This window comes from Podarcis gaigeae (genome assembly GCF_964106915.1).
Source record: "Podarcis gaigeae genome assembly, chromosome: 10".
Classification (NCBI taxonomy): Eukaryota; Metazoa; Chordata; class Lepidosauria; order Squamata; family Lacertidae; genus Podarcis; species Podarcis gaigeae.
The window spans coordinates 8,916,802-8,936,052 of record NC_139686.1 but is presented as its reverse complement, the minus strand read 5'-3'; the positions used below and the strand labels follow the sequence as shown (position 1 = coordinate 8,936,052).

The following is a 19,251-nucleotide window of genomic DNA, read 5'->3' as shown; positions in this document are numbered from 1 at the left end:
TCATCTTTTTTTTGCAAAGAGGTACCCAGAAGAGTAAAATGAACCCAGAGCTTGCGAAGGGAGACTAGGGTTTTTCCTTTATGCTACAAGGAGAAATAGGCGTAACCAAAGGAATCTGTACCTGCACAATTGCAAACATGAACAGAAAGGCTCTCAGAGAATAGGAATGGGGGTGATACTCATTTTAAAGACAGGGTATGCTTTTTAAAAGGGCCCCAAAGACTGTGCGTAAGGAAGTGCCACCTGTTCTCTCCCCCCATAAGGCTAACCTTCTCCCTTCAAGGTGGGCACATGGCCCAGCAGGCAGCAAAGCCGGTCACGAGGCAACAGGGATGGGAGATGAATGACTGATTCAGGGTTTCAAAGCCCCCACCTACAACTCAAGGGAGGCTTTCCAACATTGCTTCTAGGACAGTAATGCTTAAGGAACATCCCCAGTTCCTTGGGAGCTTTTAAAAGACAAAACATAATTAAAACCCGGAGGGGAAGATGTGGATTGAGAGAAAATGCCTGGATTAACTATCTGCATGAATTAATTTGACTGCCAGGGAAAGAGGGGGGAATCAAGTGAAGATTGCAAAAGGAAATCACTTTGCAAGAGGCTTGTCTTTGTGCCTAGCTGCTCTTAAGAGAGAAGGTTCAGACATTGCTGGACTACAACTCCCATCATCCCTGACCTCAGGCTACGATGGTTGTGGGCTGATAAGATTCTGAAGTCCACATCATCAGGAAGGACAAAGGTTCCCCTTTCTGCAAAGGCACAGCAGATTGTGCCTTTGGGCGGCAGCCCCACTGAAACCCTGCTGTTAAGAAGTTGCCTGTTCCACCAGAACAGGAGAAGCTGCCTTATATGGTGCAAGGCCTTTGGTCCACGCAGCACAGGATCACCTAGGTTTGCTCAGGCAAGTCTCCCAAGGTTGCAGGCAGGGGATACTTCCAGCCCTTATCTGGAGATGCCACGGACTGAACCTGCCTGGCTCCTGATGCAAATCAGATGCTGCTGAGCCAAGGACCTTTCCTTTAAGTCAGACAACTGGTCCACAAAGCTCAGCTTCCTGGGATCGTTGCCAATCAGGCCAGATCCATACAAACCACCTGACGGCCCCCCACAGAATCCTGGGAAACGTAGTTTCACACTGAGAGAGCTACAATTCCCAGCACCCTGTCAAACTACAGTTCCTAAGATTTTTTGTGGCGAGAATAGGGAAGGGGAGGAGGTAATAGGGGGAGCTTCCTCGGAGGTGCAATGCGGCAAGGCACCCATCCCTCCTCCTCTTCGTCTCTTGCAGCCCGACCTTTTTCTCCCAACCACGTGGAGCCGGGGTCCTCTTCCCGCCGGCCCCAGCAACCCACTCATCCGGATGGGCAGCTATTTTCCCAGGGGAACGATGCCCCCGCCGGGGGATGGTTCCCACGCTGAGCGATGCGCAGGCGGCTGGGACACGCCTTTCCCCGAGGAAAGCCGAGCATCAGCTCGGGTCGCCACCGCTTTGCACGCCAAAGGAAGCCTCCGGTGCGCTCTCCAGGAAGCAGGAAACCTCGAGCCATGGGGGACCGACGCTTTCCTTGGAGAGCTGCCGGGAGTCCCCAAGGCACCAGCCGGAGCTGCATGGAGGAGCCGCGGTGTGACTCAGCAGCGAGGCAGGCGCCTGCTCCGCACATCGCGCGCGGAGAGCCCCTTGGAGGGGAGCGCGCCCCTGCCGCCGCCATGCGAGTCGTGCAGCGCATCGCATCGCCGCCGCGGCGGGAGGAGGGCAGAGGAAGCGGAGGCGTGGCGCACCGGCGCATAGGAGAGCATTTCAGGTCATCCACATGGCCCCGCCGGCCCGGCTAGCCGGGAATAGCTTCCTCCCTGCCTCGCCGGGCCTTCGCCACCAGCGAGGCAGAAGCGCAGCCGGCTCTCTCCTTCCAGCCGGCAGCTTCTCCAAGGCTCGGTTTCAACCCTTTTCCCACGGGGGGGAAAGCGAGGCCCGGCTCCCTAGCCGCCGCTTCTCCGCACGCGTCAGCCGAGCCCTTTCCGCCCGCCGTGCAGGCGCGGCTCGTTTCCGGGCACCGGCGAAGGAGAGGCGCGCAAGGTTGACGGTGGCCGGCAAGCCGCACGGTGCCGGCTCCCCGCCCACGGCGCCGAAAACGGGCGCGCGGAGGGGTCCACGCGGGGCTGCACAGCTCGAGACTCCCGTCCCACCAAAAAGAGAGGCGGGGGGAAAAAACACTTTTCAGTCTAAACAAAACAAAACCATGAAAACGCCAATTCCCCGGCGCACAATATGCGCACAGTGCGTTTTACGCACTGGATGCTACCCGATTTCTAAAAAATGCATTCTAGTTTAAATCAGATCCTGATTTCTACCAGACCCATCTTTCTCCTCTACAGATTTTAGGGGTCAGCCGGGTCCTTTGCGTACCCCCCAACAAAGTCCCACGCCCCCCAAATCACGTTCACTCTCCTCCACGAACACTCAAGGACGCCCCCTCTCCAAAACCGACGCCGAGGCGCCTCCAGCCTTCAGCATCTCGCGCCTGGTTTAGCGGATGCGATGATACTCCGAATCCCTGCCGATTAATTGCACGACCCCCGCCGAGCGATTCCCACCCGCAGCCCCTATTGTACTCACATCTATGGGGCAGCGCCGGGTGATTGTCGGGCGGGAGCCAAATTTTCTGGATGCGGCTTTGCGTTAGCTCCATCGGCATTTTTAAAGCGAAGGTCTCGACGCGCCCCGGTTCCACTTTGGGTTGAGGATGCGGCGGCCGGAGGAAAGGCGAGACGTGGGTGGAGGGAGGAAAACAAAGGGAAGAAGCCCTTTCTCTTTCCTTTTTATTATTATCTTTTGGGTCTGCCTCGCTTCCTTTTCCAGGAATCGGGGGACTCCTGTCGTCTCTTAAGGCGTCTAGGCTGTAACGCAATTTAATATGTATCTAAACCGACTTTCCAAAAAGAAACTCCCCCTTCCCACTGCAGGATTGAAAGGACAGCTCGCTCTTCGATCCCCGGTTAAGAATCGGAGTAAGCCCTTGCAAAGCACGATAGCGAGGCTGTTAGTCCTTAAGTGCCCTTCTCTTTGGGATCAGATTAATAGATGCGCTCCGCATCGAGTTCATTCAGCGCTACGAGTGACTCGCGGCTGCCCGCACGGCTATTTCTATAGGCCGGCCTGCCGGGAAAAAAACGAGCCTGGCGTCACGGCCCGCCTCCTCCTGCCGGGGCCAAGGGGGGCGGGAGAAGCTCTTTCGCTCCCTCTCGCGTCCTGAAGGAGGAAGGGAGGCGAGACGCGGCGCAAAGCAGGCCCCGGCTGCCCCCATCCGACGGCCGGCTGAACTGAAGCCGGCGGGGCGCGCTCTGCAGAGACAAAGCGACACGAAAAACCTTTTCCAGGCGGGGCAACAAAAGGTCCATTTGAAAAGGAAGATTAGTAAAGGGTTTCCCTACCTTGGGTCTCTAGCTACAATTACAGCTGCAATTCCCTTCATCCCTGACCACTGGTCCTGCTAGCGAAGGATGATGGGAGTTGTAGTCCGAGAACAGCTGGAGACCCAAGCTGGGGAAACACTGATTTGATACATATTCCCAGATGTTGGTGGACTACAGCTCCCATAAAGGTGAAGGTAAAGGGAACTCTGACCATTAGGTCCAGTCGTGACCAACTCTGGGGTTGCAGCGCTCATCTCGCTTTATTGGCTGAGGGAGCTGGCGTACAGCTTCCAGGTCATGTGGCCAGCATGACTAAGCCGCTTCTGGCAAACCAGAGCAGCGCACGGAAACGCCGTTCACCTTCCCACCAGATTGGTACCTATTTATCTACTTGAACTTTGATGTGCATTCGAACTGCTAGGTGGGCAGGAGCAGGGACCGAGCAATGGGAGCTCACCCCGTCGTGGGGATTCGAACCGCCGACATTCTGATTGGCAAGTCCTAGGCTCTGTGGTTTAACCCACAGCGCCACCTGCGTCCCAGCCACAGCTCCCATATCCCCAGCCATATTCCCAGATTCCCAAACGTCTCGCTCTGCTTTCCTTTGGACCGCATCAGCAAGGCTGAGAGAGGGGTCTTGTGGTCAGGGCAGCCCAGGACCTCCTGAAAAGCTGCTCAGGATCGTACCTTGAAGAAATCACTTTGGTGCTGCTAGCACAGCAGTTTGACTTCACCCCCCAGAAGCACACTCCCTTGTCTCTTGAGACAGACTGGACGCCAACAATTCTCTGATCAGATCCTTCTCAACCAGCTTAGCCAATGGCTATGGGGTGGTGTTTGTTGCTGTAGCACAAAAACTGGAGGGGGACCCAAGACTGAGCAACAATGTAATAAGATACAGAGGATGTTGTGGAAGGAAACAATTAAGCCTGTTTCATCCCTACTGGAGTTGTTTGGACAATAATTTTTGGGCTTATTCCCAAGAAAACCTGCACAAAAAATTGCAGCAGTGGTATCCTCATGGCAGGATTTTGGGGCTGAAGTCCAGGGCTCCCTCTCAGCAAAAGGATCCCCAAACACACCAGGGTTTTCCTACTGCCTATTGAAATAAGGAGGTAAAGCACATTAGCATCTAAAGAGCGGCACCCATGAGGCCATTAAACACAGAATTCAAAATTACTTAACTGCATCATTTGTGAACGGCACATTTAATAAACATGCATTTAACAAACATGTATTTAATTCTCTCACTAAAATCAATGGGACTGTCCCTAGCAATCCAGTGAGTGCAATGGGATTTACTGCTGAGTAAATTCCCAGCCAGCATGGTCAAGGATGGATGAGGGGAGCTGTAGACTGGCAACATCTGGAGGGCCAGAGGTTTTCCCTGTCCCTGGGGAAAAAGTATTTCGATTGGATCATAAAGGGAAGGCTGTGAAATGATTTCCTTTTAATCATTCGACCAAATCCAATTATCACTTTCCACAGAGAGTTGCATACATGGGAAGCTGCCTTATACAGAGCCAGACCATTGGCCCATCTAGATCAGTGCTGTCAACACTGACTGGCAGCTGCTCTCCAAGGTTTTCCAGAGGGGTCTCTCCCCATCCTGCCTGGAGATGCCAGGAATTGAACTGGGGGACCTTCCGTCTGCAAAGCAGTGTGGATTTGATATCCCGCTTTATCACTACCCGAAGCAGTGATAAAAACAGCTAACACTCTCCTTTCCCTTCCACCCCCACAACAAACACTCTGTGAGGTGAGTGGGGCTGAGACTCTTCAGTGACTAGCCCAAGGTTACCCAGCAGCTGCATGTGGAGGAGTGGGGAAGCGAACCCGGTTCACCAGATTACGAGTCTATCGCTCTTAACTACTACACCACACTGGCTCTCTCTCTCTCTCATTGAGCGATGGAAATTTCCTTGTATGAAATGAAATTACCGGTTCATCTTCCTCAGTACTGCCGTCACCCCTTGGCTTTCCAGTTAGCAGCCCACAAGCTTCATTCAGGTGGCCTGCGGCACCTGTGGAGTTATGGTTGAAGAAATATTTTTATCTGTTTTTAACTGAACTTTTTATTGCATCTTACTGTACTGCAGTTCTTGCTATAGCACAACAAAATACATAACAGCCATACCTCGGAAGTCAGAAGGAATCCGTTCTGGAAGTCCGCTCGACTTCCAAAACGTTCAGAAACCAAGGCACAGCTTCCGATTGGCTGCAGGAAGCTCCTGCAGCCAATCGGAAGCCACGGAACCCACATCGGACGTTCAGGTTCCAAAGAACGTTCGCAAACACTCGCTTATGGGTTTGCGGCGTTTGGGAGCCAAAACGTTCGACTTGCAAGGCATTCGACTTCTGAGGTGCAACTGTACAGAAGAAGAAGAAGAAGAAGAAGAAGAAGAAGAAGAAGAAGAAGAAGAAGAATAGTAGTAGTAGTAGTAGTAGTTTGGATTTGATATCCCGCTTTATCACTACCCGAAGGATATTCAAAGCGGCTCACATTCTCCTTTCCCTTCCTCCCCCACAACAAACATTCTGTGAGGTGAGTGGGGCTGAGAGACTTCAGAGAAGTGTGACTGGCCCAAGGTCACCCAGCAGCTGCATGTGGAGGAGTGGAGACACGAACCCGGTTCACCAGATTACGAGTCTGCCGCTCTTAACCACTACACCACGCTGGCTGAAAGCGGCAACGAAAAATACAATTTAAAAAATGGCCGTATCTAGCAAAAGTATAGTTGCTACAAGACGCAGAAAAATCATTAATTGGTCCCAGAAGACAGCCTCTCTCCGGGGTTTCAGACATGGCACGTTCCCAGTTATACCTGGAGATACTGGGATCAAATCTGGGACTTCCTAAATGCAGAGCAGATATGCCCTACTGCTGATCTACAACTCTTCCTTACTATGCAAACTCTATACTAGCCATGCCTCTGACTGGGAACAAGGGGACTGGCTCTGAATTGGTTTTTCTTTTTTGCTTTCTGGTGCTCTGAAACGCGACATTGCTGGTAAATTGAAGAGGAAACCCATTTTATCTCGAAAGGATTGGCAAGGCAATTTTTGGAGCAACGTTTAAAATGATGCTGCTGGATTCAGAAAAGAGAGTTGCACACAAGATGGGGAGAGGAGAGAACAGGGCCTTCGTATGGTACTAACTTGGGGGTTTTCTGCAAGAGAAATTATCAACAGGCATTTCCACAAATGCAAAACTAGCTGCTTGAAGGAATGCCATTCTGATTACCATTTAAAGGTGCAGCACAGTCCTCAGGGCGCACCTATCATTACGGACTGCTGGGGACTTTGCATAGCATGCCAGGGCTGGATTTGGGTCTCTGTTTTGGATGCAAGAGTTATACACCCATCAATGTTGCTTCAAGCTGACAGCATTTCCATAGGAAGCTGCCTTGCACTCAGACCCGTTGTTTTCCCAGGCTTGACAGAGTCCAGCTCTCCAGAGTTTGGGGCAAGGAATCCCTTTCCCAACCCTGCCTGGAGACCTGTTGAACCTAGGATCTTGTGCATGCAAAGCAGATGCTAGTGTGAGCTAGTGTAAGTGTAGTGGTTAAGAGCGGTGGACTCGTAATCTGGTGAACCAGGTTCGCTTCCCCGCTCCTCCACATGCAGCTGCTGGGTGACCTTGGGCTAGTCACACTTCTCTGAAGTCTCTCAGCCTCACTCACTTCATAGAGTGTTTGTGGTGGGGGAGGAAGGGAAAGGAGATTGTTAGCCGCTTTGAGACTCCTTAAAAGGTAAAGGTAAAGGGACCACTGACCATTAGGCCCAGTCGTGGCCGACTCTGGGGTTGCAGCGCTCATCTCACTTTACTGGCCGAGGGAGCCGGCGTACAGCTTCTGGGTCATGTGGCCAGCATGACTAAGCCGCTTCTGGCAAACCAGAGCAGCGCAAGGAAACGCTGTTTACCTTCTCGCTGGAGTGGTACCTATTTATCTACTTGCACTTTGACGAGCTTTTGAACTGCTAGGTTGGCAGGAGCAAGGACCGAGCAACAGGAACTCAGCCCGTCGTGGGGATTCAAACCGTCAACCTTCTGATCGGCAAGCCCTAGGTTTAACCCACAGCACCACCTGTGTCCCATGAGACTCCTTAGGGTAGTGATAAAGCGGAATATCAAATCCAAACTCTTCTCTACCAACTGAGCTATACGGCTCTCACTAAACAGGAACATAAGGAACTGCCTTATATTGAGCTACATCACTGGTCCATCTAGCTCACCATTGGCTACACTGACTAGCAATGGGATTTCAGACAAGGGTCTTTTCCGGGCTGTGCTTGAAGATGTTATAGCCTGGACTTGGGACCTTCTGCATGCGACCCAGTTGCTCTGCCACTGAGTTGTGATTCTTCTAGGGCACTTTTGGACATGGTTATGGAGGTTTGTAGATAAGAGGAACTTGTAGAGTAACTCAAGAACCGACCTACCTAAAAGCAGCTGTTTGGATCTCACAGAATCCTAGAATTGCACAGGGACACTAAGGGCCATCTAGTCCAACCCCCTGTAATGCAGGAATCTTCAACTAAAGCATCCATGACAGATGGCCACCCAACCTCTGCTTGAAAACCTCCAAGGAAGGAGATTCTCACCCCATATTTGATACTCCTTTACGATTAAGGTCCTCCTGAAACAGGCCAATAACATTCTGCCACCCAAGTCCATTGCATTATGCAAGTGGGGGCGATCTGTGGGTCTCCTTCAGGGTTCCAGGCGTATGATGAAGCAGAGTGGGGCAGCCTGGGTCAGAGCTCCTGGAATACAGGGCATCAGCATACGGCCTTAAATTTTGTTCATTGTGACCGGACGGACTGATTTCATATACTAACACTGCCGTCAGTGTTGCCTGGCCCTTTTGCAAAATGCAAGCAGACAGGACTCTGCCCGGAGGAGATTACATTCTAAAACGTGCTACAAAGATTTTGTGGGGGGAAATGGAGGCAGCGGAAAATAGCCAGGGCAAGGGTCATCACCTGGCACCCTTGGACAGCGGCTAGGACCCTGGCACCCTTTGAGAGCCCACCACTGAACACCCCCCCAAAAAAACTTTAATTTTTCCCCAGCCATCACTCTGAACAGCACCAGGCAGCTGAAACCATCTGCCACTTTAATTTTCCACCTCTCCCCCAACGTAATATCAGAATGGGGGTGTGAAGACCCGGGTGGATGTGTTTTCATATTCTTCCGACACCGAATATTCTATAGCCCCACCCGCGCTTGCATCCACTTGCATCTGCACACACATGGCTCAATCCCTAAACACTCTGCAGCTCGAGTGAAATTTGCCTAGCGATGAAACGCAGCTTCCTTAAGTTAGGGAGAGGCCGGCCACAGAGAAAGCAAAAGGGGGTCAGCTGACTCACTCTGTGGCTGTGGCACGTTCCTCACGTCCCACATGGTTCCACTGGGGAAGGAGACAGACCAGCCTGCCTGTCACTCATCCCTGAATACAGGTGGCGCTGCAAATCCAGGAGCATCCTGCAGGGACCACTCCGTCCTCAACTCCATTCTTGGTCCCAGCCATCAGCCCAGCATGTGCCTCTCTCGTGCTCAGAGAAGTGCCCTTCTCCCGTTCTCGCCTCCAGGGGACTGACTGGCACTCAGGAGCAGCAGGCAGGTGTGCCCTGGCAAGGCTGTGTAGAGCGCTGATATTACCCACAATGCAGCTCAGGATACTGAGCTATATTCGAGAGCAAGCCTTTTTAAGTAGACGTGCTTTTTAAAAAATCACACTCAGCATTTGGTTTTGAACTATTTTAAACTATTTTTAGATATGGATTATAGATAGATAAATAGATAGATAGATAGATAGATAGATAGATAGATAGATAGATAGATGATAGATAGATAGATAGATAGATAGATAGATAGATAGATAGATAGATATAGATTAGATAGATAGATGATAGATAGATAGATAGATAGATAGATAGATAGATAGATGATAGATAGATAGATAGATAGATAGATAGATAGATAGATAGATAGATGATAGATAGATAGATAGATAGATAGATAGATAGATAGATAGATAGATGATAGATAGATGATAGATAAATAGATAGATAGATAGATAGATAGATAGATAGATAGATAGATAGATAGATGATAGATAGATCCATACATAAAAACAGTTTTGAATTGTTTTATATACAGTGGTACCTGTGGTACTTAATTCGTTCTGGAGGTCCGTTCTTAACCTGAAACTGTTCTTAACCTGAAGCACCACTTTAGCTAATGGGGCCTCCCGCTGCCGCTGCACGATTTCTGTTCTCATCCTGAAGCAAAGTTCTTAACCCGAGGTACTATTGGGTAAGCGGAGTATGTAACCTGAAGCGTCTGTAACTCGAGGTACCACTGTATGTGTACAGTCATACCTCGAGTTGAAGTAGCTTTGGGTTGAGTGTTTTCGGGTTGTGCTCCGTGGCGACGCGGAAGTAACGAAATCGGTTACTTCCGGGTTTCACTGCTTGTACATGCACAGACGCTCAAAATGATGTCATGTGCATGCGCGGAAGTGGCGAATTGCGCACGCGCAGAAACGGGTTGCGTTCTACTCTGGATGCGAACGGGGCTCCGGAACGGATCCCATTTGCATCCAGAGGTACCACTGTATATATATATGTGTGTGTGTGTGTGTGTGTGTGTGTGTACATTTAACTGCCTCTCTTGCCCTTCTTCCATACTCATATTTTTTTCCCCATTGATCTTATGTTCATTTCTTGTTAAATGTCCTCAGTTATTGCTACCAAACCAGCCACTAAAAAGCTGAAACTAATAGTACACAGAATGCACACATTACTTCCAGACAATCGGTTTACTGAGGTCAGACTTTGCGTCCGTCAAGAGGAATCCTACAATTTTCAATGTGCTTTCTCATCGCTTTCCTTATTGCAAAAAACTTTTTGGGGAAGTGGCTTTGTTGCACAAGACTCCCAATCAACTTTAATTATGCAACCTGGATTTGAACTCGGAGCAAAACAGCAACAGTCCGGAAGTGCCCCTGCTTACACGGAATGCATATATGCAGATTTACACCCGGAATTTCCTGGACACAGCCAGGATGCAGCCATCGGAAACAGTATCTGGGTGAAAATCTTCAAGGAAATGGTGTCCGGGCAAAAAAAGAGCTCAACAACTTTTGTGTCCTGACTTTCGCTTTCTGAAATACGGCAACACACAAAGGTCCTAGAATGCAAATCTGTCGTCTTGCAAGGCAGGGATAAGTCATGCCTGTGAATCAAGCATCGAAGTTACAAAATGATGACAAACGCAGTTCAAATGGAGCACAAGTTGCTCAATAGCTGAATAAGAGAAGGGTTTTTTTTGTGTGTGTTTGCGTGTGGTGATGCTCCCTTGCCTGGATAGTGTGATCTATAGCTGGCTCTGCAACTTAACCACTAAAAAACAATGCTATCTAATATATATTATCAAAGCAGGTCGTGCCCAGTCTTGGGAGAGTCCATTCAGCTCTTTCGCCACCCTAACAGAGTGTCTGTATTCCAGATATTATGGGTTGCTGGTGATGAACCATTCTTCCCCCTCTGTTTTTATTCTCTTTTGCATTCTCAGGCAGGAAGAAAAACAACATGAGCAGGCTATTTAAAACAACTTTTGGACTGGATTCAGATTACAAATCACAGATTTGTTTTGTATTGTATAAGCCAGGGTACACAAGGAGTGCAGAGTGATGTCTGCACTTTTCACAACAACCCCGAAAGGTAGGCTTGGCTAAGAGACTACAGGCCGCAGGCTGCGTACATTTGAATCGGTATCACCTTTGAGACAAAGTAGTGCTCCATCCAACATAGGTTTTCCTCTTACAGCTCCTAGTAGCTGTTACAAAATAAGACCTTGTAAGCCCAGTTCAAGTAGTAAAGTGAGAACAGAGGAATCAAGCAAACTATTAATATAATCCTTGGCACAGATAATTTCTGGTAGGATTAATGGCTTGTTAAAGGCTGGGATAACGACCCATTTGGTGCCCATTAGCAGAGTTGATCTTCTCATTAATTCCCAGGAAATGTGCTGCAATCAAGGTAGCCAGGGCTTAATTTTTTTCCTTTCTTAATCCGATGGCCAGATAACCACAAATGACCCTTTTGCTATTTTGACACTGTCCTGTTCTTTGCCTTCCGCTGCTGTATATCAGCTGCTTTAGCTACCGGAAAATGAGCGCCAGAACTGCACAGCAGTTAGGAGCTAATAGCGATTAGGGGTAGGTTACTCTCTGTGGGGTTTTCAGTGGTTGCGTGCTGGTGGGGTCAGGGGAAGGAGGAGTTAACTACAGGGGTCAGCATCCTTTTTCAGCATTGGGCCAGTCCACCATCTCTCAGACCTTGTGGAGGGCTGGACTATATTTTGGAAAAAAATATGAACGAATTCCTACACCCCACAAATAACCCAGAGATGCATTTTAAATAAAAGGACACATTCTACTCATGTAAAAACGTGCCAATTCCCGGACCGTCCATGGGCCAAATTGTGAAGGCAAATGGGCCGCATCCGGCCCCTGGGCCTTAGGTTGCCTACCCCAGAGTTAACAGCTCCTTAAAGGTAAAGGGACCCCTGACCATTAGATCCAGTCGTGACCAACTCTGGGGTTGCGGCGCTCATCTCGCTTTATTGGCCGAGGGAGCCGGTGTACAGCTTCCGGGTCATGTGGCCAGCATGACTAAGCTGCTTCTGGTGAACCCGAGCAGCACAGGGAAATGCCGTTTACCTTCCCGCTGGAGCGGTACCTATTTATCTACTTGCACTTTGACGTGCTTTCGAACTGCTAGGTTGGCAGGAGCAGGGACCGAGCAACGGGAGCTCACCCCGTCGCGGGGATTCAAACCACCGACCTTCTGATCGGCAAGCCCTAGGCTCTGTGGTTTAACCCACAGCACCACCTGTGTCCCTTAGTGCTCCTTAGTGCAGTTCCAAATCTGACTGGAACTCCAAGTGGCTATTTGCAGGAGGAGGAGGAAGAGGAAGAGGAAGAGGAGGAGGAGGAGGAAGCAACTGCAAGTGATGCATTTGCAACCTGCCCCTAAATCAGCTGCACAGACAAAAAACAAGCCATCAAACAGCTCTCAGCAAAGGGAAGCCCAACCATACAAGCCACCTGAATCCCTGAAACAGGGGTTGCAGTCGGTCAGGACCTGGGGTGGGGTGGGGCAGACGTGGCCCTCCAGGCACCTCTCTCCGGCCCCCAATTCTGCATTAAAAGCACATTGCAGGAGGAAAAGGGGGAGCAAAACTCCCCACTCCCTGCCAGTCCTGCTTTTTGTTGGATTGTAGAGTCGGATGGTCCTTCCTCCTGTCGTGCGGGAATTACGGCTTAAGGTAAAAAAGTTAGCTTCTCCCACTGGGGTTCTGAAACCTGATAGAAAAGCAGTTTTGAAAAGAAGGAGTGGGTGGGCAGGAACTGGGTCCAGCTCTTTCATAATAAAATAATAATAATAATAATAATAATAATAATAATAATAATAATAATAATTTATTTATATCCTGCCATCCCCAGCCGAAGCCGGGCTCAGAGTGGCTAACAATCCACCTGTGCTGTGTTGTAAAAGGCCAGCATTTTAGAGACCTGGCGGGGCTCATGTCCCATTGCTCCTCCAATGCTTTTCCCAGCAGAGGGTCATGAGCTGTTTGGTTTGCACATTTCCTCCTTGGGGAAGTCCCCTCCTTGCAGCAGCTGTCCCAAAGATTACTCACTCGCTGCAGACAGACGCTACTGCTAGTACTACGTGTCACGTAAGGTAAAGGCAGCTCCATGGGAAGAGAAGCCGTTTCATTTTTGTGCCCGCAGCGCTGCAGGGAAAAGGACCAAGGAGAAAAGCACTGTTTTTATGGGACGTTCCAAAAGGACAAAGTCACCATCGCAAGGGAAAAGCAGCCCATTGAAAACTACGTCTTGGTATGGGATCAGGTGCTCTCTTCCCAACGCTGCCCTGTTCTGTCTTGTGTCACGCAGCTCTCCGTCCCATATATGCCCACACAGATGCATAGAACTGCAGAGTTGGAAGGGACCCCGAGGGTCATCTAGTCCAACCCCCTGCAATGCAGGAATCTTTTGCCCAATGTGGGGCTCGAACCCACAGCCCTGAGATTCAGAGTCTTGTGCTCTACCGGTTGAGCTATCCCGGACCTGCGTGCTTTGATCCACAGAACTGGCACCCTTACAATGCCAGGTAATATTCATTCCGCCCTTGCAAAGAATCCATCCTGCAGTGTCGACACTTTGGAACTCCCTGCCCATTGAAAATCGGCCCGCACATTTGATGAACTCGTTTTCAGTGCCTGCCAAAAACCTTTCTGTTTAAGCAAGCCTAACCAGACAGCTAATATTTGACATGTGTTTTAATATATAATTTTATTTTAGATCGTGCCATTTTAAAAGTGTCGGCTTTGTTGTGAAAAGAAAAATGCTAACTTTTACTTAACATCTAATTTTAATGTACATTTTAACCACTATGAGGTTGGGATGAATAAGCGGTATATAAACCCTGCCAGATGAAATGAATTGGGAGCCCAGTTGTAAATGGTACAAAGCCCGCAAACCTATCTTTAGCCTGCCCTTAGAGGAGCGCCTGTCCCTTTGCCGAACTCTCAAACTGTTTTGCAGCTCAATGTTGCCTCTTCTTCTTTAGAAAAGAATAACACTTGTGTGGAAAACTCCCTGGAGATTTCGCTGGCTAGGCAGACAGCTTTGGATATCAATGCATGGGGGGAAATTCGAGCTTAGCCATAAGTTTTCTTTGGGAATGAATTGAGATATCCTTTGTTTGGGATATGAGCACAACAACTTACGCTCGCATTCAGAGTCTACTGCCTCCAACAGGCGAGCTAGAATAAACACCGTCATGGGTGGCAATTAATCCCAAACAGCCTGATAGCAGTCACGAAATTAAAAGACGCCTGCTTCTTGGGAGAAAAGCGATGACAAACCTAGACAGCATCTTAAAAAGCAGAGACATCACCTTGCCAACAAAGGTCTGTATAGTTAAAGCTATGGTTTTCCCAGTAGTGATGTATGGAAGTGAGAGATGGACCATAAAGAAGGCTGATCGCCAAAGAATTGGTGCTTTTGAATTCTGGTGCTGGAGGAGACTCTTGAGAGTCCCATGGACTGCAAGAAGATCAAACCTATCCATTCTGAAGGAAATCAGCCCTGAGCGCTCACTGGAAGGACAGATCCTGAAGCTGAGGCTCCAAGACTTTGGCCACCTCATGAGACGAGAAGACTCCCTGGAAAAGACCCTGATGTTGGGAAAGATCAAGGAGAAGGGGATGACAGAGGATGAGATGGTTGGACAGTGTTCCCGAAGCTACCAGCATGAGTTTGACCAAACTGCGGGAGGCAGTGGAAGACAGGAGTGCCTGGCGTGCTCTGGTCCATGGGGTCACGAAGAGTCGGACACGACTAAACGACTAAACAACAACAAAGCCTGATCTTCTGCACATTTATCGGTTCCCTCTTTCCAAGCCATCACTGCATCTCAGGAAGCAGTAACAGAAAGGTATTAAGGGCACCTCTCAAGGATGGCAAAGTGCTTCTGCAGAGTAAGGGGCGATTAGATAGCTTCCAGGGGCCTTTTCCCAGCAGCACAATTATTTGGGGAGGAAAAGAGGAGAAAAGCCCATTTGCAGAAGCAGCAACAAAGGACTCACTGTGTCAATCGTTTGGCAGCAGAATTTGGGAAAGCAAGACACGACCATCTCCATAGCAAAGGTTGCTGGGCCGACAGATTTAGGAAAGTAGCTTTCAGAATCTGAAAACAGGCTGCCAATTGGATCTCAACCATTGCACAGGGGGGAAATCTTTTTTATTATTTTTGTGCATGTGTTTTTAAGCCGGTAGCATGAAAACAGGGTGGGTTTCAAGGGATTTTTATTGCTCCCTGACCCTGCTGCATAAATGCTGCTTGTTAAGGGGGAAAGGGCAGATATTTCACTAAGGTAGCCCAGGCTGTTGCAGGAGAAAGCCAAGTTTTTTGGGGGGTGGGGGGTGTCACCTATTTCAAGAAATCTCAGTTGAATTGATTGAGTTTCTACTCAGCTAAATTTGCACATGAATGAAAACCGTGCAGTGTATCCCGGGAAGGCTGTTTGTGAAATGGAAACTTCCCACTCCTTAATGCACCCTCTGAGCAAATCTTCCCTCCACTCCCCTGAGGGTATTTATTCTCAGCAGTGTCTTAAAGCAAAAGCTATTATTTTTGCAGCACCTTAAAGGCTAACAAGTTGCATCAGCTTCCCTCTGAGCACCTCATTAGAGGCACTAGGTGAAAACTTAGCAGAAATCAAGGAGGAAAATGGGAAGGTCGGAGATGAAGGACGAGATACAATAAAAGTACAGTCAGGGATGATTAGAGTGCAAGTACACGTAGAACAGACACACATTTTAACCTTTTGTAGTAGCAGATTGGTGATAATGCAGTTATCTCAGCAACCCCCAGTAAATTAACACCTGTGAAGTGACAATTGACCATCTGCAAGACAGAGACATGGAGGGATAACATTAACATCCTGGCCCTGATAAGATCATCAACACCTGGCATTCTTTAAGCCTGCTGCCTGACTTATGTGGGAACCTTTTTAACGCAGGGCCCTAAACTACTAAGGAAGTAAACATTCCTGCTTTAATGAAAAAAGTCCTGAGTTTTCAGCAAGGGAGACCTGGGCCAGTCATACATCACAGGGTTACCTTGCCTCAGGTGAGGTTTCTCCCTCTGTTTAAACCCACATCACAGTCTCAGCCCCCTTGCGGGGTTAAATAAGGCAAGAAGCAATAAAGAAGAATAACAGGAGCATTGCTGGGTCAGGCCAAAGGCCCATCTTGTTCATCATCCCGTGGGTGGAATGAAATATTTCACATAACACCGGTCCTGAAATAACTTCATTGGCTCCCAGTACGTTTCCAAGCACAATTCAAGGTGTTGGTGCTGACCTTTAAAGCCCTGGACTCGGCCCTGTATACCTGAAGGAGCATCTCCAACCCCATCGTTCTGCCCGGACACGGAGGTCCAGCTCCGAGGGCCTTCTGGCGGTTCCCTCACTGCGAGAAGTGAGGTTACAGGGAACCAGGCAGAGGGCCTTCTCGGTGGTAGCGCCCACCCTGTGGAACACCCTCCTATCAGATGTGAAGGAAATAAACAACTATCTGACTTTCAGAAGACATCTGAAGGCAGCCCTTTTTAGGGAAGCTTTTAACGTTTGATATTCTATCGTGTTTTTAATATTCTGTTGGGAGCCGCCTAGAGTGACTGGGGAAACCCAGCCAGATGGACGGGGTAATAATAATAATAATGATGATGATGATGATGATGATGATGATGGTTTGCATTCCTACTTGCTCCTGGACATTTGGCTCGGATATGATCCAAACAGGTATTTAAAAGCCACACACATCCCTCACATTCAGAGGGATCCAGTTCTCATTTCTCAGAAAGGCTAAAGGTAAACAAGTGTGGATTTCGCTTACGGTAAGCACAGGAGCACAGACCATTTCGCTACTGTACAAGTCGGAAATCTGAGCCTACGGGGTCAGTGGATTAAGAAGATCTGGGTAGCGTTTGAATGATGTCACTGGGACATGTGTTAGTTTAATGGCTCATGCTGAATTTGTATCTAACACCAGAGCTTACTTGTCATCGGCACGTCTCTAGCTGCTTGTAACAGCATCTCGCTTTCTTAGGAACTGAATCAGACGGTGTTTTCTGACTGTATCCTAAATGACTGGCCTGCAGAAAACATTTGCCTGGCGGGGAGCAGGAGAAATGGCGGAGGAAATAACAGCAGCCGAAAAAGCCAGTGACAGGTGGAGCAAGTCATTCTAGTTTTGCCCGTATCCTTTTCCTGCTGAGTTCTGCAAAGAGCGACGCTGAGAACACAGGCCAACCTCAGCCGGCCCTGATCCACAGCCCACCCGCCTGCCTTCTTGCAGGGGGTGGCTCTGCATCGGCTCACCTCCACCTCCATCTACTATTCATCTCCATACATTCCCTCCTCAAAAGCCACCACTTCCTGATGCAGAATTTCCCCCGTTAAACAGCTCCTACCACTCAGAGATTTCTCCTAATGTTTAGCTGGCCATTTGCTTTCCTGCAATTTCCACACAAATTTTCCTGGCAAGATGGGACCTGGACAGGCTGGACCAGATAAAACTCAAACAGCTGCATTCTGCACTAGCAGAAACTTCCCGAAGTGTTTAGAATCATAGAATCATAGAGTTGGAAGAGACCACAAGGGCCATCGAGTCCAACTCCCTGCCAAGCAGGAAACACCATCAGAGCACTCCTGACATATGGTTGTCAAGCCTCTGCTTAAAGACCTCCAAAGAAGGAGACTCCACCACACTCCTTGGCAGCAAATTCCACTGTCAAACAGCTCTTACTGTCAGGAAGTTCTTCCTAATGTTTAGGTGGAATCTTCTTTCTTGTAGTTTGCATCCATTGCTTCGTGTCCGCTTCTCTGGAGCAGCAGAAAACAACCTTTCTCCCTCCTCTATGTGACATCCTTTTATATGTGACATCCTTTTCCAAGGGTAGCCCAATGTACAGCCCATTTTTGTTGTTGTTTAGTCGTTTAGTCGTGTCCGACTCTTGGTGACCCCATGGGCCAGAGCGCGCCAGGCACTCCTGTCTTCCACTGCCTCCCGCAGTTTGGTCAAACTCATGCTGGTAGCTTCGAGAACACTGTCCAACCATCTCGTCCTCTGTCGTCCCCTTCTCCTTGTGCCCTCCATCTTTCCCAACATCAGGGTCTTTTCCAGGGAGTCTTCTCTTCTCACGAGGTGGCCAAAGTATTGGAGCCTCAGCTTCAGGATCTGTCCTTCCAGTGAGCACTCAGGGCTGATTTCCTTCAGAATGGAGAGGTTTGATCTTCTTGCAGTCCATGGGACTCTCTAGAGTCTCCTCCAGCACCAGAATTCAAAAGCATCAATTCTTCAGCGATCAGCCTTCTTTATGGTCCAGCTCTCACTGCCATACATCACTACTGGGAAAACCATGGCTATACATACCTTTAGCAGTTATCAAACTCAAAGATTTCCAAAGAGCAGGTAACCATGGGCAAGCCATTGCCATTCAGAAGCGGTGGCTGCATCTGATAAAAGCAGCCCACAAAGGGTTTTTTTTTGGGGGGGGGGGAGAATAGTATAAATTACTCCATTTCTGGGACGCTGCAAATCGCTACAAAACTATTGCCAAATCTTGGCCGCAGTATGAAGCGATTTGGACAATGCTGCATTTTTTTGAATGTTAACTACGAATCCCGGTTTGATGTAACGGTTACTCAGTTTGGGGTACGCTGGGTTTTTGCTGCAAAAGAACTGCAAAACTTTGGAATGTGCTTGGAAGGGACCCCAAATTTCAGGGCTCGTAGCTAATGAAGCTGAGGGAAAAAACGCTAGCCTGAAAAAGAGGTTCACTGCCTGCATTTCTATGGTAGCCGGCCAGCGTGGAAATATATTTCTTATGCTACATTTACACAAAATGATTTTCTACCAGGGAGTACGGCAGAGAAGGGGTGTGTCGCTGCTGTCCCACTTCTGACAGCATGCTGTGTTTCTAGCCAGATGGGCGGGGTATAAATAATAATTGTTTGTTTGTTTGTTTGTTTGTTTGTTTGTTTACAGGTGGGTCATGGAGGAACAGATTTCCCCTCCTCTGTGGCTAGTGCAGAAACCATGCCAGTTGGCAGAGGAGGAGTGGCGATACCTGTCCGTCCCACACCTGCCCACTCACTCGCTCACCTGCATGGAATTCCTGGTACCTGTTGCATTCAAACCCATTGTTAAATATAAGGTGACCAATATGCAAACTCTACATGGGGC

The 19,251-nt window shown here is 48.9% G+C and overlaps 1 protein-coding gene and 2 long non-coding RNA genes across 12 annotated transcripts in view; 2 read left to right on the top strand and 1 right to left on the bottom strand.

Moving 5' to 3' along the window:
* The window catches only part of LOC310826294, a 204,687-nt gene that overhangs the window by 145,217 nt on the left and 40,219 nt on the right, over positions 1-19,251 (top strand). The gene's annotated exons all lie outside the window — the stretch shown is intronic.
* LOC310826381 overlaps positions 1-19,251 on the top strand; it is a 131,804-nt gene that overhangs the window by 84,891 nt on the left and 27,662 nt on the right. The window lies entirely within an intron of this gene.
* The window catches only part of PFKFB3 (6-phosphofructo-2-kinase/fructose-2,6-biphosphatase 3), a gene marked incomplete at its 3' end in the record, with an annotated part of 69,005 nt that overhangs the window by 29,992 nt on the left and 19,762 nt on the right, over positions 1-19,251 (bottom strand). For 7 of the 10 annotated variants that reach the window (XM_083700342.1, XM_083700344.1, XM_083700348.1 and 4 more), the window contains exons 2-3: positions 5,354-5,436; positions 2,616-2,896 (exon numbers count right to left, since the gene is read on the bottom strand). The exons of the other annotated variants lie outside the window; for them this stretch is intronic. In XM_083700342.1, the coding sequence (XP_083556468.1) occupies positions 2,616-2,896; positions 5,354-5,361 (289 nt within the window). In that variant the 5' untranslated portion in view covers positions 5,362-5,436. The remainder of the gene's footprint in view (positions 1-2,615; positions 2,897-5,353; positions 5,437-19,251) is intronic. 10 annotated transcript variants of the gene reach the window in all.